The sequence below is a fragment of the Salvelinus namaycush genome, chromosome 4, assembly GCF_016432855.1.
Source record: "Salvelinus namaycush isolate Seneca chromosome 4, SaNama_1.0, whole genome shotgun sequence".
Classification (NCBI taxonomy): domain Eukaryota; kingdom Metazoa; phylum Chordata; class Actinopteri; order Salmoniformes; family Salmonidae; genus Salvelinus; species Salvelinus namaycush.
The window spans coordinates 5,495,677-5,515,224 of record NC_052310.1 but is presented as its reverse complement, the minus strand read 5'-3'; the positions used below and the strand labels follow the sequence as shown (position 1 = coordinate 5,515,224).

The window sequence follows — 19,548 nt, the reverse complement described above, 5'->3', positions numbered from 1 at the left end:
ATCCAGCTACGTCAGGTTAACCTATCCCTTATCCAGCTACGTCAGGTTAATCTATCCCTTATCCAGCTACGTCAGGTTAACTTAACCCCTATCCAGCTACGTCAGGTTAACTTAACCCCTATCCAGCTACGTCAGGTTAACTTAACCCCTATCCAGCTACGTCAGGTTAACTTAACCCCTATTCAGCTACGTCAGGTTAACCTAACCCCTATCCAGCTACGTCAGGTTAACCTAACCCCTATCCAGCTACGTCAGGTTAACTTAACCCCTATCCAGCTACGTCAGGTTAACCTATCCCCTATCCAGCTACGTCAGGTTAACTTAACCCCTATCCAGCTACGTCAGGTTAACCTATCCCCTATCCAGCTACGTCAGGTTAACCTATCCCTTATCCAGCTACGTCAGGTTAATCTATCCCTTATCCAGCTACGTCAGGTTAACTTAACCCCTATCCAGCTACGTCAGGTTAACTTAACCCCTATCCAGCTACGTCAGGTTAACTTAACCCCTATCCAGCTACGTCAGGTTAACTTAACCCCTATTCAGCTACGTCAGGTTAACCTAACCCCTATCCAGCTACGTCAGGTTAACCTAACCCCTATCCAGCTACGTCAGGTTAACTAACCCCTATCCAGCTACGTCAGGTTAACCTATCCCCTATCCAGCTACGTCAGGTTAACCTATACCCCTATCCAGCTACGTCAGGTTAACCTATCCCCTATCCAGCTACGTCAGGTTAACCTATCCCCTATCCAGCTACGTCAGGTTAATAACCTATCCCCTATCCAGCTACGTCAGGTTAATCTATCCCCTATCCAGCTACGTCAGGTTAACCTATCCCCTATCCAGCTACGTCAGGTTAATCTATCCCTTATCCAGCTACGTCAGGTTAACCTAACCCCTATCCAGCTACGTCAGGTTAACCTATACCCCTATCCAGCTACGTCAGGTTAACCTATCCCCTATCCAGCTATGTCAGGTTAACCTATCCCTTATCCAGCTACGTCAGGTTAATCTATCCCTTATCCAGCTACGTCAGGTTAACCTATCCCTATCCAGCTATGTCAGGTTAACCTATCCCTTATCCAGCTACGTCAGGTTAATCTATCCCTTATCCAGCTACGTCAGGTTAACTTATCCCCTATCCAGCTACGTCAGGTTAACCTATCCCTATCCAGCTACGTCAGGTTAACCTATCCCTTATCCAGCTACGTCAGGTTAATCTATCCCTTATCCAGCTACGTCAGGTTAACTTAACCCCTATCCAGCTACGTCAGGTTAACTTAACCCCTATCCAGCTACGTCAGGTTAACTTAACCCCTATCCAGCTACGTCAGGTTAACTTAACCCCTATTCAGCTACGTCAGGTTAACCTAACCCCTATCCAGCTACGTCAGGTTAACCTAACCCCTATCCAGCTACGTCAGGTTAACTTAACCCCTATCCAGCTACGTCAGGTTAACCTATCCCCTATCCAGCTACGTCAGGTTAACTTAACCCCTATCCAGCTACGTCAGGTTAACCTATCCCCTATCCAGCTACGTCAGGTTAACCTATCCCTTATCCAGCTACGTCAGGTTAATCTATCCCTTATCCAGCTACGTCAGGTTAACTTAACCCCTATCCAGCTACGTCAGGTTAACTTAACCCCTATCCAGCTACGTCAGGTTAACTTAACCCCTATCCAGCTACGTCAGGTTAACTTAACCCCTATTCAGCTACGTCAGGTTAACCTAACCCCTATCCAGCTACGTCAGGTTAACCTAACCCCTATCCAGCTACGTCAGGTTAACTTAACCCCTATCCAGCTACGTCAGGTTAACCTATCCCCTATCCAGCTACGTCAGGTTAACCTATCCCCTATCCAGCTACGTCAGGTTAACCTATCCCTTATCCAGCTACGTCAGGTTAATCTATCCCTTATCCAGCTACGTCAGGTTAATCTATCCCTTATCCAGCTACGTCAGGTTAATCTATCCCTTATCCAGCTACGTCAGGTTAATCTATCCCTTATCCAGCTACATCAGGTTAATCTATCCCTTATCCAGCTACGTCAGGTTAATCTATCCCTTATCCAGCTACGTCAGGTTAATCTATCCCTTATCCAGCTACGTCAGGTTAACCTGTCCCCTATCCAGCTACGTCAGGTTAATAACCTATCCCTTATCCAGCTACGTCAGTTTAATCTATCCCCTATCCAGCTACGTCAGGTTAACCTATCCCCTATCCAGCTACGTCAGGTTAATCTATCCCTTATCCAGCTACGTCAGGTTAACCTAACCCCTATCCAGCTACGTCAGGTTAACTTAACCCCTATCCAGCTACGTCAGGTTAACCTAACCCCTATCCAGCTACGTCAGGTTAACCTAACCCCTATCCAGCTACGTCAGGTTAACTTAACCCCTATCCAGCTACGCCAGGTTAACCTAACCCCTATCCAGCTACGTCAGGTTAACTTAACCCCTATCCAGCTACGTCAGGTTAATCTATCCCCTATCCAACTAGTTCAGTCAGCAACTAGATCATATACCCTCCACTCTCACTCACTCTACACCAACGATAGGGATCTTATGTCAATACATCCATCACTTCCCACCCTGTCCTCCCCCTCCTCTTCCTCCTCCTCCTCCTCCTGGTCAATAACAAACCCATTTCTGGAGCTCCTCCAGAGAGGAGTTTGTGCCATAGGCCCGAAACGGATGACAGAGCACTGGATGTTCAAGCCTGATATCCAGCCTCTGGGCTCCAGGGGTGGTGTGTGTGTGTGTGTGTGTGTGTGTGTGTGTGTGTGTGTGTGTGTGTGTGTGTGTGTGTGTGTGTGTGTGTGTGTGTGTGTGTGTGTGTGTGTGTGTGTGTGTGTGTGTGTGTGTGCGCATGCATGCTCATGTGTTGTCTCTCTCCAACACAGCTAATTGGTCACCTGATTACAGTGGGATCAATGAACGACCAGTGCAGGGGCTCTCAGCTCAGCAGGACTCCTCTCTGTCTGTCTATGGGGCTCTCTACAGTACTGTCTCTATCTATTTCTCTATGGAGGTCTCAAAGCTTTCTCTCTCTGGGCACTGACAGTGTGGGGCCAAGCCTGAAGTTAAAGGTGTGATTGGGGTGTCAGTCCTGTGTGTGGATTAACTACAACGAGTGACTGGAAAGTGTTTTGGTTTTACAGCTAGAGAACAATATCATTACAGTAGAAATCACGCCTGGCATCTGTTTCTGTGTTTGATAATATCCAAGAACATTAAGCACATTCATATATTCAGAAAACCCTGCCCTCACGTCTGTGACCCTGCCCTCACGTCTGTGACCCTGCCCTCACGTCTGTGACCCTGCCCTCACGTCTGTGACCCTGCCCTCACGTCTGTGACTTTTTCACAAACATTCTCTCTCTCCAGAAACCAAACTCTGATGTCAACTGTCAAGCTATACTTTATAGAAATAAAATACGGTCATACAGATGTATGATCTTAATTTGATCACTCTTTTGTTGCTAATCGTTTGCCTGTACTGCAGGACATGCAAACTTGTAGTGTATTTGAGTTTTAAAAAGGTTTATAAAGTTTATAATTTCCACTTTTCCACTTGATTTGTCCTAAGGAAAAATGTATCAATTAATTATAATCCACATAATAATTTTCACTTTTCTTGTTGATGCATTTTTTATTTTACTGGCTCAAATTAAGATTCTACATCTGTACACACCCACAGCGCATGTACTCTGATGACACATTCCATCTTCTAAAATAAATGTCTCAGCTCTATGAAAGATTTAAATGGAGTGTTACAGCAGTGGACTCTGGACTTTTGAAACAGGCACAAAAGCACACAGCCAAGTCAACGTGTCACAACGGCACTCTGCATCTGGTGTTCAATCTATCTATCATTGCTTTTTCACCTGGATCACACACACACACACACACGCACACGCACACGCACACGCACACGCACACGCACACGCACACGCACACACACACACACACACACACACACACACACACACACACACACACAAACACACAGAGAGAGAGAACTCAGAATAGCTGCCTTTCATCACCTGACTCATTAAAGGGGTCACATGGTCACCAAGCAGAATCACCTTCACTTTCATCCCCAAATGTCTGATTCCAAGGGTTAGAAAATCACAAACAAATTGTCAATCTTAAATGGGATTTTGTTCATGTTCAGATACATGATTATTTTATTATGGCCTCTTTTTTTCAGATAATGCAATTTATTTTAAAGAACAAGGGCATTCATCTCCCATGTCAGTGTGTATGTGAATATTACATGTCAGTGTGTGTGTGAATATTACATGTCAGTGTGTGTGTGAATATTACATGTCAGTGTGTGTGTGAATATTACATGTCAGTGTGTGTGTGAATATTACATGTCAGTGTGTGTGTGAATATTACATGTCAGTGTGTGTGTGAATATTACATGTCAGTGTGTGTGTGAATATTGCATGTCAATGTGCAATTTCTTTTTACAGGTTAACGGCTAGATTACGACGGGACTGAGGAGTCTCCATCTCTTCATCCTTCCCCATTCTTCATCCTTCCTCTCTTTTTATCTCATTACCGTTTTTGTCTCCATCTTCTGTCAATCATTCTATCCGTGTCCTTGGATAGAGGGCGTTAAAGGGATTCTCTACATCTGAATATATACGTTTGTCAGTTGTTTTTTATTACCCCGAAAAAAGTGGTCTTTCATGGTGCTAATCTTTCTTATTCATTTGGGGTTGAAGCCTGTAGATCACGCTTAAATTTATAAGTCTGGATCAACATAACAGATAGCATTGAAAATGAACTCAGCTTGATTTAATTTAAAGACCACTTTTGAGGTACGGAAACATCTGACAAACGTTCATTTTAGGGTGAACCAAACCTTTAATGATGCCGCCACTAGATCTCCCCTTGTATCCCTTTAATGATGCCGCCACTAGATCTCCCCTTGTATCCCTTTAATGATGCCGCCACTAGATCTCCCCTTGAATCCCTTTAATGATGTCACCACTAGATCTCCCCTTGTATCCCTTTAATGATGTCACCACTAGATCTCCCCTTGTATCCCTTTAATGATGCCGCCACTAGATCTCCCCTTGAATCCCTTTAATGATGCCGCCACTAGATCTCCCCTTGTATCCCTTTAATGATGTTGCCACTAGATCTCCCCTTGTATCCCTTTAATGATGCCGCCACTAGATCTCCCCTTGTATCCCTTTAATGATGTCGCCACTAGATCTCCCCTTGTATCCCTTTAATGATGTCGCCACTAGATCTCCCCTTGTATCCCTTTAATGATGTCGCCACTAGATCTCCCCTTGTATCCCTTTAATGATGCCGCCACTAGATCTCCCCTTGTATCCCTTTAATGATGTCGCCACTAGATCTCCCCTTGTATCCCTTTAATGATGTTGCCACTAGATCTCCCCTTGAATCCCTTTAATGATGCCGCCACTAGATCTCCCCTTGTATCCCTTTAATGATGTCGCCACTAGATCTCCCCTTGTAATAAACCATGTCATTACTTTTGATCAGATACAATATCTGATATGCTTATCACGTTGAATGATCGTCTCCATTGCTGTTTTCACAGGTACCCACCAGCACAACTACAACCATATGGTTCTAGGTAGCCCAACACGCACCCATAATGGTAAGGACAGCTAACAGCATTGCATCCAGACACAGGGTTATGTTACAGTATCCACTGCAGGATAGGCTACTACAGAGAATTCATGCCCAGTACGTTACTTAGTGTGGATATTGAAAACAGAGCCACCGAGATATTTGTACAAAGACGAATGGCCATTCTCCTGAAAAACGAAGCCCTGGTTTTGGGAATTCACTTTTAAAACACTCTTTGACACTAATATACTGTACAGTATGCTACTAATGATACCAGCCTGCTCATTGATCTTTCCACATCCATTCTCTTATATCTATATTTCTTTCATTAACAATAGAATCATAGAAGTGTTACATTTCATAGCTATGACCATGTATTCCTTTAAACATAGCGAATGAAAAGCCATTTAACCTCGGCCTAGCCTCTGATTGGCGGGACATCAAGCTAGCATCCTGTTAAGGTCAGGGCATCATGGCTGTATGGTTCTACCACAGAAACACGTTCCTCCTGGGATGATTGACCCTGTCATTATACGATTCTATTCTAACCTTCTGCTCTCGCTGAGGATATCAGCCCCGGTTTCATTACAAATGGAATTTTAGGGATTTTCTGCTACCAATTGTCTCTATTCATTCACAAGAGCCGGGTTTAGGGGCTGATGGAGAGATATAAGGAAGCTGGTTTCACAAGGACAAAGGGTGAGAAGAGGACAAAGAAGAAAGAAAAGGAGAGATAATCCACTGCCTTTGTATTTGTTTAACATTGGATTGGCCTCTTTGGCTTGTATGCTGATGTTCAGTGTTGGCTCAACCCTGCGTGGAAGCCTCTCCCCTCTAGGACTTCCGCTGGGTTTGAAGGAGATTCTGTAGTCGCAACACATCTCCTCGTGTGTGACAATTCAATGTGTGATCCATGAAGAAATCCCTATGAAATCTATGGGAAACAATAGAAATCAATTCCGTCAAAACACATCAAACGCACACACTTCAATCACCAGCCACATAAAAAGGGCTTGTTGTACCAATGTGCTGTGTTGCTTAGATACACTGCAACCTGTGTTGTCCTCCATGAGTGAAGCAACCACTGGCTTTTTGTCAATCAAAGAGGGGATAAAAAAAAAACGTATTCATTCATAAGGTGCATTATAACTGTATTTAAAGGCACATTAGATAATTGGTCTGTTCCAAATACATACAAGTTATAGACATCATTAGTGTTTACCTGGACTTATGGTAATGAATGAGAAATGTGTTGTCTGGTTGTTGGTGGGGTGTGTGTTGGCTGGGTTTGTGTTGTCTGGGTGTTGGTGGGGTGTGTGTTGGCTGGGTTTGTGTTGGTGGGGTGTGTGTTGTCTGGTTGTTGGTGGGGTGTGTGTTGGCTGGGTTTGTGTTGTCTGGGTGTTGGTGGGGTGTGTGTTGTCTGGTTGTTGGTGGGGTGTGTGTTGGCTGGGTTTGTGTTGTCTGGGTGTTGGTGGGGTGTGTGTTGGCTGGGTTTGTGTTGTCTGGGTGTTGGTGGGGTGTGTGTTGGCTGGGTTTGTGTTGGTGGGGTGTGTATTGGTTGGGTGTGTGTTGGCTAGGAGTGTGTTGGCTGGGTTTGGTCAGAATGCTGTTTCACACCATCAGCATGTTTCTGAACTGTCTGTTGTTTTTCACTTGGGTGGGGTAGCTCACCGATCATTGAGACGTGGTAAGTCACATACACACACACGCACTTATACACACATAGTCTTATTCACACATAAATCAACATAATTGTACTCGCATTCAAACACACCCTTCCATTCAAACACACCCTTCCTCACACTCGCCCACCCTTCAGCCGTTGTACCTTCCCCAGTCCACCTAGTGTGTGGTGTGGTCGTAATGTGCCTGGTGATTCAGCAGTGTGTTTCTGATTCTGGAGGTAGCTAACAGCATGTCACATTGTCTATTTTCCCTGTGTTGAGAGAGTATGGACAGTGTTGCCCTCCCAAAACTCCTCCCATCTGGCCTTTTTATGTCCCTCTCGCTCTCTCTCTCTTCATCTCTCTCTTTATTCCACCCTCTTGACTATTTCTCTCTCTTTTTGCTTTCCCTCCTTCCCTCTCTCCTACCCACCATCCCCTTCTCTCCTTCCCTCTATATCTTCTCATTCTGTCTCCCTCTCCTCTTTTTTTCCTCATCCCTCTCTCCTCCCTCACTTTATCTGGCCACTGGAGCCTGGATATGAGCCGCACCCTGCTGCCCACTTCTCTGCTGCTCTGCATGACAGACTCACAGCCCACGGGGGAGAGAGAGAGAGAGAGACAGGGAGGGATGGAGAGAAAAGAGAGGGAGGGATAGATAGAGGGGTCAGAGAGGGGGAGGGAGCAGGAGATAGGAGAGAGAAGGAGAGAGAGAAGTGGGAGAGAGAGAAAGAGGGAGAAACTGAAGAGAGGGGAGTTTGAGAAAAAAAAATGGTGAAGATGGAGAAAGATGAAGAGAAAGGTCCACAGTCCCAGTTTTCCCATCGCTCTCTCTCTCTGGCATCACATTATATCAGTCAGACAAGCGTGTCGCTGCCCTGTCCTAGTCCTCTCCCCATACCACTCCCCCACCACTCCTCAAATGACAGCACACAAACTGTCACAGTCAGGGTCACTGTGAAGCAGACATCTGTTGTTTGGTCTGGTGTTGTTTTGGGGCCGTTGTCACCTCCCCTGTCACACCCTTTACCTACTGTACCAGACAGTGTCAAATGCTCCCAAAGTGCCTCTTAACCCACATCCCCTAGCCCATATCCTACTTTCACCTCACCCCCCCCACCTCCCAGACTCTACCAAACACTCCCTAAACAACTTCCTGTCAGATGACCACCTCCCCTTCCTATCGTACCTCCCTCCACCCTTCCTCAGCAGGCGTGCTCTACCATCGTTGCCTTTGGTCTGACGCCGTATATTTTTTTAGGAAAACATTTTCCCTCTTGTTTGTTTTGCTGTGTCTCCCCAGAGAACACTAGGATGAGTGGCATCCTGACCTCACAGACGGAGCCATACGACCTGTCCTCCTCGCGCTCCTTCCAGAGCCTGTCCCACCTACCGCCCACCTACGAGGCCGCCGTCAAGGCCGACCTCAACAGATACTCCTCCCTCAAGAGACTGAGTAGGTCCCGACCACAGCACAGTTCACCATTAGCAGTAATGCTGACAGAGCTGCCACTGGCTCTTTTTAATGTCCTGCATGTTAACAATTATACTGAATAAGTTACGGCCTGTTCTGTCATGTTAAAACTCTGCATTCGTTACTCGGCTCGTTTCTCGACTGGCAAACGTTCAAAAGGGATTATACCATATGCCCCTAAAGATGCAGCGATAGGATACTTTCTCCTGAAAGGGTCATACTATTCATGAGAAGTGCACCAGCGTTCACTACCTTTCCAGAAAGCACTGACTCTTGAAGGCATAAACAGTGTCTGAATGAGAGGCCACAGAAAATAAAAAATGACATGTCATCCACTCTCCTCCGTAACGTCCGACAAGTCACTGCTTCTTGAAAACCATATACACCACACGCTCACCGTCTCCCCTTAAAGATTTATCTAGAGAGAAGCAGCAATAGCATCAGCCACCATTTCTTTTAGAGGATTTAACTGCATTACGCTCTGATCTGTGCTCTAGCAGCCATTCTGTATTGATTCAGTGTCCTACGCTGGCTTCTGCAGCCCAACGAGGTCTCATGTCATCATATTCCAGAAGTGTAATGCAAATATTCCTTAAGGCTTGTGTAATCGCATCATGGCTGTCCTATATTTCACTGTTGGCACGGGAACAAAGGGAGGGATATGAATCTATGGTGCAGGCTACAACTCAAAGTCGGTGCTACTAAAACTCCTGTAGGGGATTTTTATTCAGTCAACATACAGCACACACACACACACACACACACACACACACACACACACACACACACACACACACACACACACACACACACACACACACACACACACACACACACACACACACACACACACACACACACACACACACACACACAAAGACCTATTCAGTCAAAAACACCTACCGAGCTCACATGGTGTTTTACTAAATGTTTAACAAAGTAAAGGATCTGAGTCTACAACCGATCCCATCAGCCATCTCTAGAGTGGGTCACCATCATTGTACTGGTCCCATCAGCCATCTCTAGAGTGGGTCACCATCATTATACTGATCCCATCAGCCATCTCTAGAGTGGGTCACCATCATTATACTGATCCCATCAGCCATCTCTAGAGTGGGTCACCATCATTATACTGGTCCCGTCAGCCATCTCTAGAGTGGGTCACCATCATTATACTGATCCTGTCAGCCATCTCTAGAGTGGGTCACCATCATTATACTGATCCTGTCAGCCATCTCTAGAGTGGGTCACCATCATTATACTGATCCCATCAGCCATCTCTAGAGTGGGTCACCATCATTATACTGATCCCATCAGCCATCTCTAGAGTGGGTCACCATCATTATACTGATCCTGTCAGCCATCTCTAGAGTGGGTCACCATCATTATACTGATCCTGTCAGCCATCTCTAGAGTGGGTCACCATCATTATACTGATCCCATCAGCCATCTCTAGAGTGGGTCACCATCATTATACTGATCCCATCAGCCATCTCTAGAGTGGGTCACCATCATTATACTGATCCTGTCAGCCATCTCTAGAGTGGGTTACCATAATTATACTGATCCCATCAGCCATCTCTAGAGTGGGTCACCATCATTATACTGATCCTGTCAGCCATCTCTAGAGTGGGTCACCATCATTATACTGGTCCCATCAGCCATCTCTAGAGTGGGTCACCATCATTATACTGATCTCATCAGCCATCTCTAGAGTGGGTCACCATAATTATACTGATCCTGTCAGCCATCTCTAGAGTGGGTCACCATCATTATACTGGTCCCATCAGCCATCTCTAGAGTGGGTCACCATCATTATACTGATCCTGTCAGCCATCTCTAGAGTGGGTCACCATCATTATACTGATCCTGTCAGCCATCTCTAGAGTGGGTCACCATCATTATACTGATCCTGTCAGCCATCTCTAGAGTGGGTCACCATCATTATACTGATCTCATCAGCCATCTCTAGAGTGGGTCACCATCATTATACTGATCCTGTCAGCCATCTCTAGAGTGGGTCACCATAATTATACTGATCCTGTCAGCCATCTCTAGAGTGGGTCACCATCATTATACTGGTCCCATCAGCCATCTCTAGAGTGGGTCACCATCATTATACTGATCCTGTCAGCCATCTCTAGAGTGGGTCACCATCATTATACTGATCCTGTCAGCCATCTCTAGAGTGGGTCACCATCATTATACTGATCCCATCAGCCATCTCTAGAGTGGGTCACCATCATTATCCTGATCCCATCAGCCATCTCTAGAGTGGGTCACCATCATTATACTGATCCCATCAGCCATCTCTAGAGTGGGTCACCATCATTATACTGATCTCATCAGCCATCTCTAGAGTGGGTCACCATAATTATACTGATCCTGTCAGCCATCTCTAGAGTGGGTCACCATCATTATACTGATCCCATCAGCCATCTCTAGAGTGGGTCACCATCATTATCCTGATCTCATCAGCCATCTCTAGAGTGGATCACCATCATTATACTGGTCCTGTCTCAGGTGGCTCTCGTTATTGTCTACTTGTGATCCACATATGTAACCGACCGCCTCGAATCGGTCTTATGAAGCAAAATTTGAAATTGTGTTTTTTACATTAGATAAAAGTAGAGACTCAGAGCTACAAAATGGTACATCATACACTACAGTTGAGGAACAACGGGAAAGTAATTCTGCTTTGAAAGTTGATAAACTTGTAACCTCACTTTGAGACAATGGCCCTGGAATGTTTTGGTACCTACTGGAGAGCTATTCTTTGTCTACACCCATTCAGTGTAAACGGTTCACAGCCTCTTAAGCCTTAGTTCCACCCATCTCTTTAAGAATTCACATGTGAGGCCATGTGGTAAACACACACTATATCAAATAAAATCCAAGTTTATTTGTCACATGCTCAGGATACAGAAGGTGTAAACGGTACAGTGATGTGGTTACTTGCATAGAGGTAATATCAAAAACAGAAAGTGTCCAGATAAAAAGTATTTTATTCATATTTTAACATTATTAGATGATGCTTACCCGACACACTTGTCTAAATTGGTGGGTCATGTGAAGGAACTGATATAACCACCCTTCACAGACAGAGGATGGGTCACTATTGTCTAGACATGTACAAGAAATACAATGCTTTAACTTGCAACAAAAACAACTTTCTGACAAAATTAGAAAGTTATATCTGAAAATGTAGCTACATTCTTACCCGTATACATGGATGAACGCTTCACGGCAGACTAGAACCCTTTAACTTCTTCTGGCTGCAAGCCCGAGGCCGGCCACAATATGACAACAGCCACTTCAAGTGCAGGGCGCGAAATTCAAAATATATGTTTTAGAAATATTTAACTTTCACACATTAACAAGTCCAATACAGCAAATGAAAGGTACACATCTTGTGAATCCAGCCAACATGTCCGATTTTTAAAATGTTTTACAGCGAAAACAGCACGTATATTTATGTTAGCTCACCACCAAATACAAAAAAGGACAGACATTTTTCACAGCACAGGTAGCATGCACAAAGCCAACCTAACTAACCAAGAACCAACCAAACTAACCAACAAACAACTTCATCAGATGACAGTCTTATAACATGTTATTCAATAAATCTATGTTTTGTTCGAAAAATTTGCATATTTCAGGTATAAATCATAGTTTACATTGCAGCTACAATCAGAAATTGCACCGAAAGCAGCCATAATAATTACAGACACCAACGTCAAATACCTAAATACTCATCATAAAACATTTCTGAAAAATACATAGTGTACAGCAAATGAAAGACAGGCATCTTGTGATTCCAGCCAATATTTCCGATTTATTAAGTGTTTTACAGCGAAAACACAATATAGCGTTATATTAGCTTACCACAATAGCTAGAAACACAAGCCATTCCCCAGTAGCAAAGGTTAGCGATCGTAACAAACCAGCAAAAGATATATAATTTTTGACTAACCTTGATAAGCTTCATCAGATGACAGTCCTATAACATCAGGTTATACATACACTTATGTTTTGTTCGAAAATGTGCATATTTAGAGCCGAAATCAGTGGTTATACATTGTGCTAAAGTAGCATATTTTTCCCACAACGTCCGGATATTTTTCTGACACTTTTTCTGACACATATTCTGACCAAATGACTATTCATAAACATAACAAAAAAATACATGTTGTATAGGAAATGATAGATACACTAGTTCTTAATGCAATCGCCGTGTTAGAATTCTAAAAATAACTTCATTACGACATAAGGCTTACGTTATGGCGAGCGAGTGCCCAAAACCTGGGCGCAAAACTAATAGTACACAGTTCGACAGATATATGAAATAGCATCATAAAACGGGTCCTACTTTTGATGAGCTTCCATCAGAATGTTGTACAAGAGGTCCTTTGTCAAGAACAATCGTTGTTTGGATTTAGAACGTCCTTTTTCCCTCTTGAATTAGCAAGCGCACTAGCCAAGTGGCGCGAAGCTCTCCTTCCTGAACAAAGGCACACAACGCAACACGCCTAACGTCCCGAATAAATTTCAATAATCTAATAAAACTATATTGAAAAAACATACTTTACGATGAAATTGTCACATGTATCAAATAAAATCAAAGCCGGAGATAGTAGTCGCCTATAACGACAGCTTTTCAGAAGGCAATCCCCGGTTCCTTCTCGCGCCTTCCTGAAAACAGGAAATGGGTGACACGTCATTCCAAGAGGATTTATTCCACCTCAGACCAAGATAAACACTCCATTTCTTCTCTCACTGCCTCTTGACATCTAGGGGAAGGTGTATGACATGCATGTATACTAATACGTATCATGCCCATTTATAGGCAGGACCTAGAACAGAGCATAGTTTTCAGACTTTCCACTTCCTGGTCAGGAAGTTTGTGCCAAATGTGTTCTGTTTTACTCACAGATATAATTCAAACGGTTTTAGAAACTAGAGAGTGTTTTCTATCTAATAGTAATAATAATATGCATATTGTACGAGCAAGAATTGAGTACGAGGCCGTTTGAAATGGGCACCTTTTATCTGGCTACTCAATACTGCCCCTGCAGCCCAAACAGGTTAACTTCATTTTGTTTGTAGCTACATCTTGTTCGGCCAGCGTTGTGTCAAGGTACTCCAGTTCACACTGACCGTGGCGTGTGTAGAAAGTAGCCCATCACTTTTTCCAACTGATCTGTCAGTAGGACAATAGCGCCTGTTAATAAATAGCGCTATTAAATTGAGCGCCTGTTAAATTCAGGGCAGCAATGTTGTTGAGAACAGTAGCAAAACAATTGTATTCATTTTCATGGTTGGAATACGAGTTTGTTATGAAGGCACATGAAAGTTTACATATTCCAGCAGGCATTTATGCCAAAAAAACGAATTTTGATAAAGATAAATGTTTACGTTCAAATGGCTCTCCTGTGAAGTAGTGACGTGCGACATACGCCTAGTTTCCTGAAACGAATCACATATGTGGAAGGGTGTAATCAATCAAACAATGTTCTACAGTGTGAATCTAACAGAAATGTGTCTGCATATTGATTGGAACATGCTATGTCATTGCTTGGAAAATGTCATTGCTTGGGAAATGTCTCAATGTGTGTTGGCATGGTGAACGTTGTTGTTGTTATCCTGGAAAGTTTTATATAATACACTTTTTTTGTTGATTTCAATTGATCAGGGAGTGATCAGGACTCCTACTTCTCGCGACTATGGTCGAGGCCCATAATCCAGTCCAGTGAAAGCCGTAGAATAATCTCTGCCGCTATGTTGAAATTTAAAACTGTCCTCAGCCGATGCCAGCCGGTCTAGCTATCTTTATCTGCTTCCAAAGCAAATCATTTACAGCAGCAAATATCCAAAAGGCACCATGGAGTTCTCTTTGTTAGTCAGCTAGTGTCTTTCTACTGAAAGATCATGTAGGATAAAGTCCGAGGCTTAATGGTATAATGAAAAAGGAAAATCTCAGCTTCTACTTACGAATGTAAATTGATGTATACATTCAAAGTGCAACACACAGTGTTTTTACACACAGTACGTATCAAAAGTAATTTATTCATTCCTTTTTTCAAAAGATTTTTCAGCCTGAATTGGCCATGCCTTTTTCTAAATTTTTCAAAAAAATAACTGCTTCAGAATGAAGACTTACTTTTATTGACTCATTCATTAATGAGATTTATATTTAACCGATTCATTGTGATTATTCTCATGCCAGTTAAAACCCATACACATGTATTTTCATTATTCATCAGGTAATGTACCTTAGCTAAATCTTTGAGCGCCCTGTCATAATTGACGTTTGTGTGTAGCTAGTGATCAGCCTGAGATTCTTTGTTGTTGTGACCATATTGTAACTGACACGGCTTGGTGTTCTCTTTCTGGGTTCTGTGTAAAGTGGAGACGTCTTTTGTCATAAATCTATTAATAACGGATGACTGCTATTAACGTTCACCTCCGTCTCACTTTAGCAGTAAAACATTCAAAAGACAAAGTGAGAAAGAATAGAGACGTCAACTGTCCAAGGACATCAACTGTCCAGTGACATCTCTCATTATGTCTTTATGGGGGTGAACTTTAAAAAATGTCTATTTTTGAAATTTTTATGCCGCAGCTTTACTTAGTGTGTGTGTGTGTGTGTGTGTTTGTGTGTCTGTGCGTGTAGCGCACGTGCTTGTGTGTGTATGTGTGACTATGTCGAATCTCTACGCATGACTAATGATTGATGCATGGTTCCCAGTGAGTCTGCTGTATAATACATACATGGTGTGAGGGTGTAATATCACACATCCTTCCAAGACAATCTGGAGGCATGAACATGCACTATATATGCAGAAGTATGTGGACACCCCTTCAAATTAGTTGATTCGGCTATTTCAGCCCCAAAAGTTGTTGACAGGTGTATAAAATCAAGCACACAGCCATGCAATCTCCATACACAAACATTGGCAGTAGAATGGCCTTACTGAAAAGCTCTGTGACTTTCAATGTGGCACAGTCATAGGATGCCACCTTTCCAACAAGTCAGTTCGTCACATTTCTGCCCCGGTGAACTGTAAGTGCTGTTATTGTTAAGTGGAAAGGTCTTGGAGCAACAACGGCTCAGCCGCGAAGTGGTAGGCCCACACAAGCTCACAGAACGGGACTGTGCTGAGGTGCGTAGCACGTAAAAATCGTCTGTCCTCGGTTGCAAGACTCACTACCGAGTTCCAAACTGCCTCTGGAAGCAACGTCAGCACAAGAACTGTTCATCAGGAGCTTCATGAAATGGGTTTCCATGGCCGAGCAGCCACACACAAGCCTAAAATCACCATGCGCAATGCCAAGCGTCGGCTGTAAAGCGTGTTGTACCACTTCTTGAACAGTGGAAACGCGTTATCTTACAATTACATTCTAGACGATTCTGTGCTTCTAACTTTGTGGCAACAGTTTGGGGAAAGCCCTTTCCTGTTTCAACATCACAATGCCCCCGTGCACAAAGCGAGGTCCATACAGTAATGGTTTGTTGAGATCAGTCAGTGTGGAAGAACTTGACTGGCCTGCGCAGCAATGTTCCAACATCTAGTGAAAAGCCTTCCCAGAAGAGTTGAGGCAGTTATAGGTGTCCACATACCTTTGGTCATGTAGTGTGTTTCCTGACCTGTTCTTGTACACAACCACTATCCATGTTATGTTTGATAATATATGAACATGCAGCATTTTCATCTTAAGAACTTTTGCTGTCATTTAAAATGATTTTCACATGAATGTCATCCTTCGACGTTTCAATGGTCTTTGTGTATGACATTTCTGTCTGGTGCATGCTGTATGACACTTTTTGTTTACAGACTTTTATACAACCTTTGGAAAGTTCATGCCCTCAGCCAGAAACACTGGTAGAATCACAGATGGGGCCGGGATTCTAGAAAGGTTGTACACCACATTTAATATCCTCTGACTCTTCAGTCCCTCTATTCTCTGAGCAACCTTCAGACCCTCTATTCTCTGAGCAACCTTCAGACCCTCTATTCTCTGAGCCACCTTCAGACCCTCTGTTCTCTGAGCCACCTTCAGACCCTCTATTCTCTGAGCAACCTTCAGATCCTCTATTCTCTGAGCAACCTTCAGACCCTCTATTCTCTGAGAAACCTTCAGACCCTCTATTCTCTGAGCAACCTTCAGACCCTCTATTCTCTGAGCCACCTTCAGACCCTCTATTCTCTGAGCCACCTTCAGACCCTCTATTCTCTGAGCCACCTTCAGACCCTCTATTCTCTGAGCCACCTTCAGACCCTCTATTCTCTGAGCCACCTTCAGACCCTCTATTCTCTGAGCCACCTTCAGACCCTCTATTCTCTGAGCAACCTTCAGACCCTCTATTCTCTGAGCCACCTTCAGACCCTCTATTCTCTGAGCAACCTTCAGACCCTCTATTCTCTGAGCAACCTTCAGTCCCTCTATTCTCTGAGCAACCTTCAGTCCCTCTATTCTCTGAGCCACCTTCAGTCCCTCTATTCTCTGAGCCACCTTCAGTCCCTCTATTCTCTGAGCCACCTTCAGTCCCTCTATTCTCTGAGCCACCTTCAGTCCCTCTATTCTCTGAGCAACCTTCAGACCCTCTATTCTCTGAGCCACCTTCAGACCCTCTATTCTCTGAGCAACCTTCAGTCCCTCTATTCTCTGAGCAACCTTCAGACCCTCTATTCTCTGAGCCACCTTCAGACCCTCTATTCTCTGAGCAACCTTCAGTCCCTCTATTCTCTGAGAAACCTTCAGACCCTCTATTCTCTGAGCCACCTTCAGACTCTCTGTTCTCTGAGCAACCTTCAGACCCTCTATTCTCTGAGCCACCTTCAGTCCCTCTGTTCTCTGAGCCACCTTCAGACCCTCTATTCTCTGAGCAACCTTCAGACCCTCTATTCTCTGAGCAACCTTCAGACCCTCTATTCTCTGAGCAACCTTCAGACCCTCTATTCTCTGAGCCACCTTCAGACCCTCTGTTCTCTGAGCCACCTTCAGACCCTCTATTCTCTGAGCCACCTTCAGACCCTCTATTCTCTGAGCAACCTTCAGACCCTCTATTCTCTGAGCAACCTTCAGACCCTCTATTCTCTGAGCCACCTTCAGACCCTCTATTCTCTGAGCAACCTTCAGACCCTCTATTCTCTGAGCAACCTTCAGACCCTCTATTCTCTGAGCCACCTTCAGACCCTCTATTCTCTGAGCCACCTTCAGACCCTCTGTTCTCTGAGCAACCTTCAGACCCTCTATTCTCTAAGCAACCTTCAGACCCTCTATTCTCTGAGCCACCTTCAGTCCCTCTGTTCTCTGAGCCACCTTCAGACCCTCTATTCTCTAAGCAACCTTCAGACCCTCTATTCTCTAAGCAACCTTCAGTCCCTCTATTCTCTGAGCAACCTTCAGACCCTCTATTCTCTAAGCAACCTTCAGACCCTCTATTCTCTGAGCAACCTTCAGTCCCTCTATTCTCTGAGCCACCTTCAGTCCCTCTATTCTCTGAGCCACCTTCAGTCCCTCTATTCTCTGAGCAACCTTCAGTCCCTCTATTCTCTGAGCCACCTTCAGTCCCTCTATTCTCTGAGCAACCTTCAGACCCTCTATTCTCTGAGCCACCTTCAGTCCCTCTGTTCTCTGAGCCACCTTCAGCCCCTCTATTCTCTGAGCAACCTTCAGACCCTCTATTCTCTAAGCAACCTTCAGACCCTCTATTCTCTGAGCAACCTTCAGTCCCTCTATTCTCTGAGCCACCTTCAGTCCCTCTATTCTCTGAGCCACCTTCAGTCCCTCTATTCTCTGAGCAACCTTCAGTCCCTCTATTCTCTGAGCCACCTTCAGTCCCTCTATTCTCTGAGCAACCTTCAGACCCTCTATTCTCTGAGCCACCTTCAGTCCCTCTGTTCTCTGAGCCACCTTCAGCCCCTCTATTCTCTGAGCAACCTTCAGACCCTCTGTTCTCTGAGCAACCTTAAGACCCTCTGTTCTCTGAGCCACCTTCAGACCCTCTATTCTCTGAGCAACCTTCAGACCCTCTATTCTCTGAGCCACCTTCAGACCCTCTATTCTCTGAGCAACCTTCAGACCCTCTATTCTCTGAGTAACCTTCAGACCCTCTGTTCTCTGAGCAACCTTAAGACCCTCTGTTCTCTGAGCAACCTTCAGACCCTCTATTCTCTGAGCAACCTTCAGACCCTCTATTCTCTGAGCCACCTTCAGACCCTCTATTCTCTGAGCCACCTTCAGACCCTCTATTCTCTGAGCAACCTTCAGACCCTCTATTCTTCTCCTTAGTTTTTCATTTTTCTCTCTTTCCCTCCTAGTCTCTCTTTACCTTCTCCCTTCCTCTTTCTCTCTCCTAATCCACCTATTTTCTGTCTTTCGTCTTGCTGTCTCTCCACAGCGGATAAAGACGTCGACGACTATTACACCCGCAAGCGTCATCTCCCTGACCTGGCAGCCAGAAGCACCCTGCCCTTACACGTCATTAAAATGAACCAGGAACAGGTACTGCATCTACATTGTAAAACATTTCCTGTAAATTGTACAGTAACTTACTGGCAGCAATTGGCCAGTAAGTTACTGTAATGTATTTTACAGTACAGCTATGGTAATACATTTTATGTTAATCCATGTTACAGTCCCAAAAATGTTACAATAATCTAATTTCCAGTATATTACTGGAATTACCCACGCAGCGGCATATTACCCAGTGTTCTTTGCAAGTTTTCATTTTTACATTTTTGGACATTTAGCAGGTGCCCTTGTCCTTAGCAACTTACAG

At 44.3% G+C, this 19,548-nt stretch overlaps 1 protein-coding gene across 3 annotated transcripts in view; it reads left to right on the top strand.

The window, feature by feature from the left end:
- LOC120045414 (protein shisa-6-like) overlaps positions 1-19,548 on the top strand; it is a 124,143-nt gene that overhangs the window by 94,137 nt on the left and 10,458 nt on the right. For 2 of the 3 annotated variants that reach the window (XM_038990295.1, XM_038990294.1), the window contains 2 exons: positions 8,592-8,744; positions 19,168-19,271. In XM_038990295.1, the coding sequence (XP_038846223.1) occupies positions 8,592-8,744; positions 19,168-19,271 (257 nt within the window). Of the gene's footprint in view, positions 1-5,603; positions 5,653-8,591; positions 8,745-19,167; positions 19,272-19,548 lie in introns of all 3 variants that reach the window. The other variant, XM_038990293.1, reaches the window with a different exon arrangement.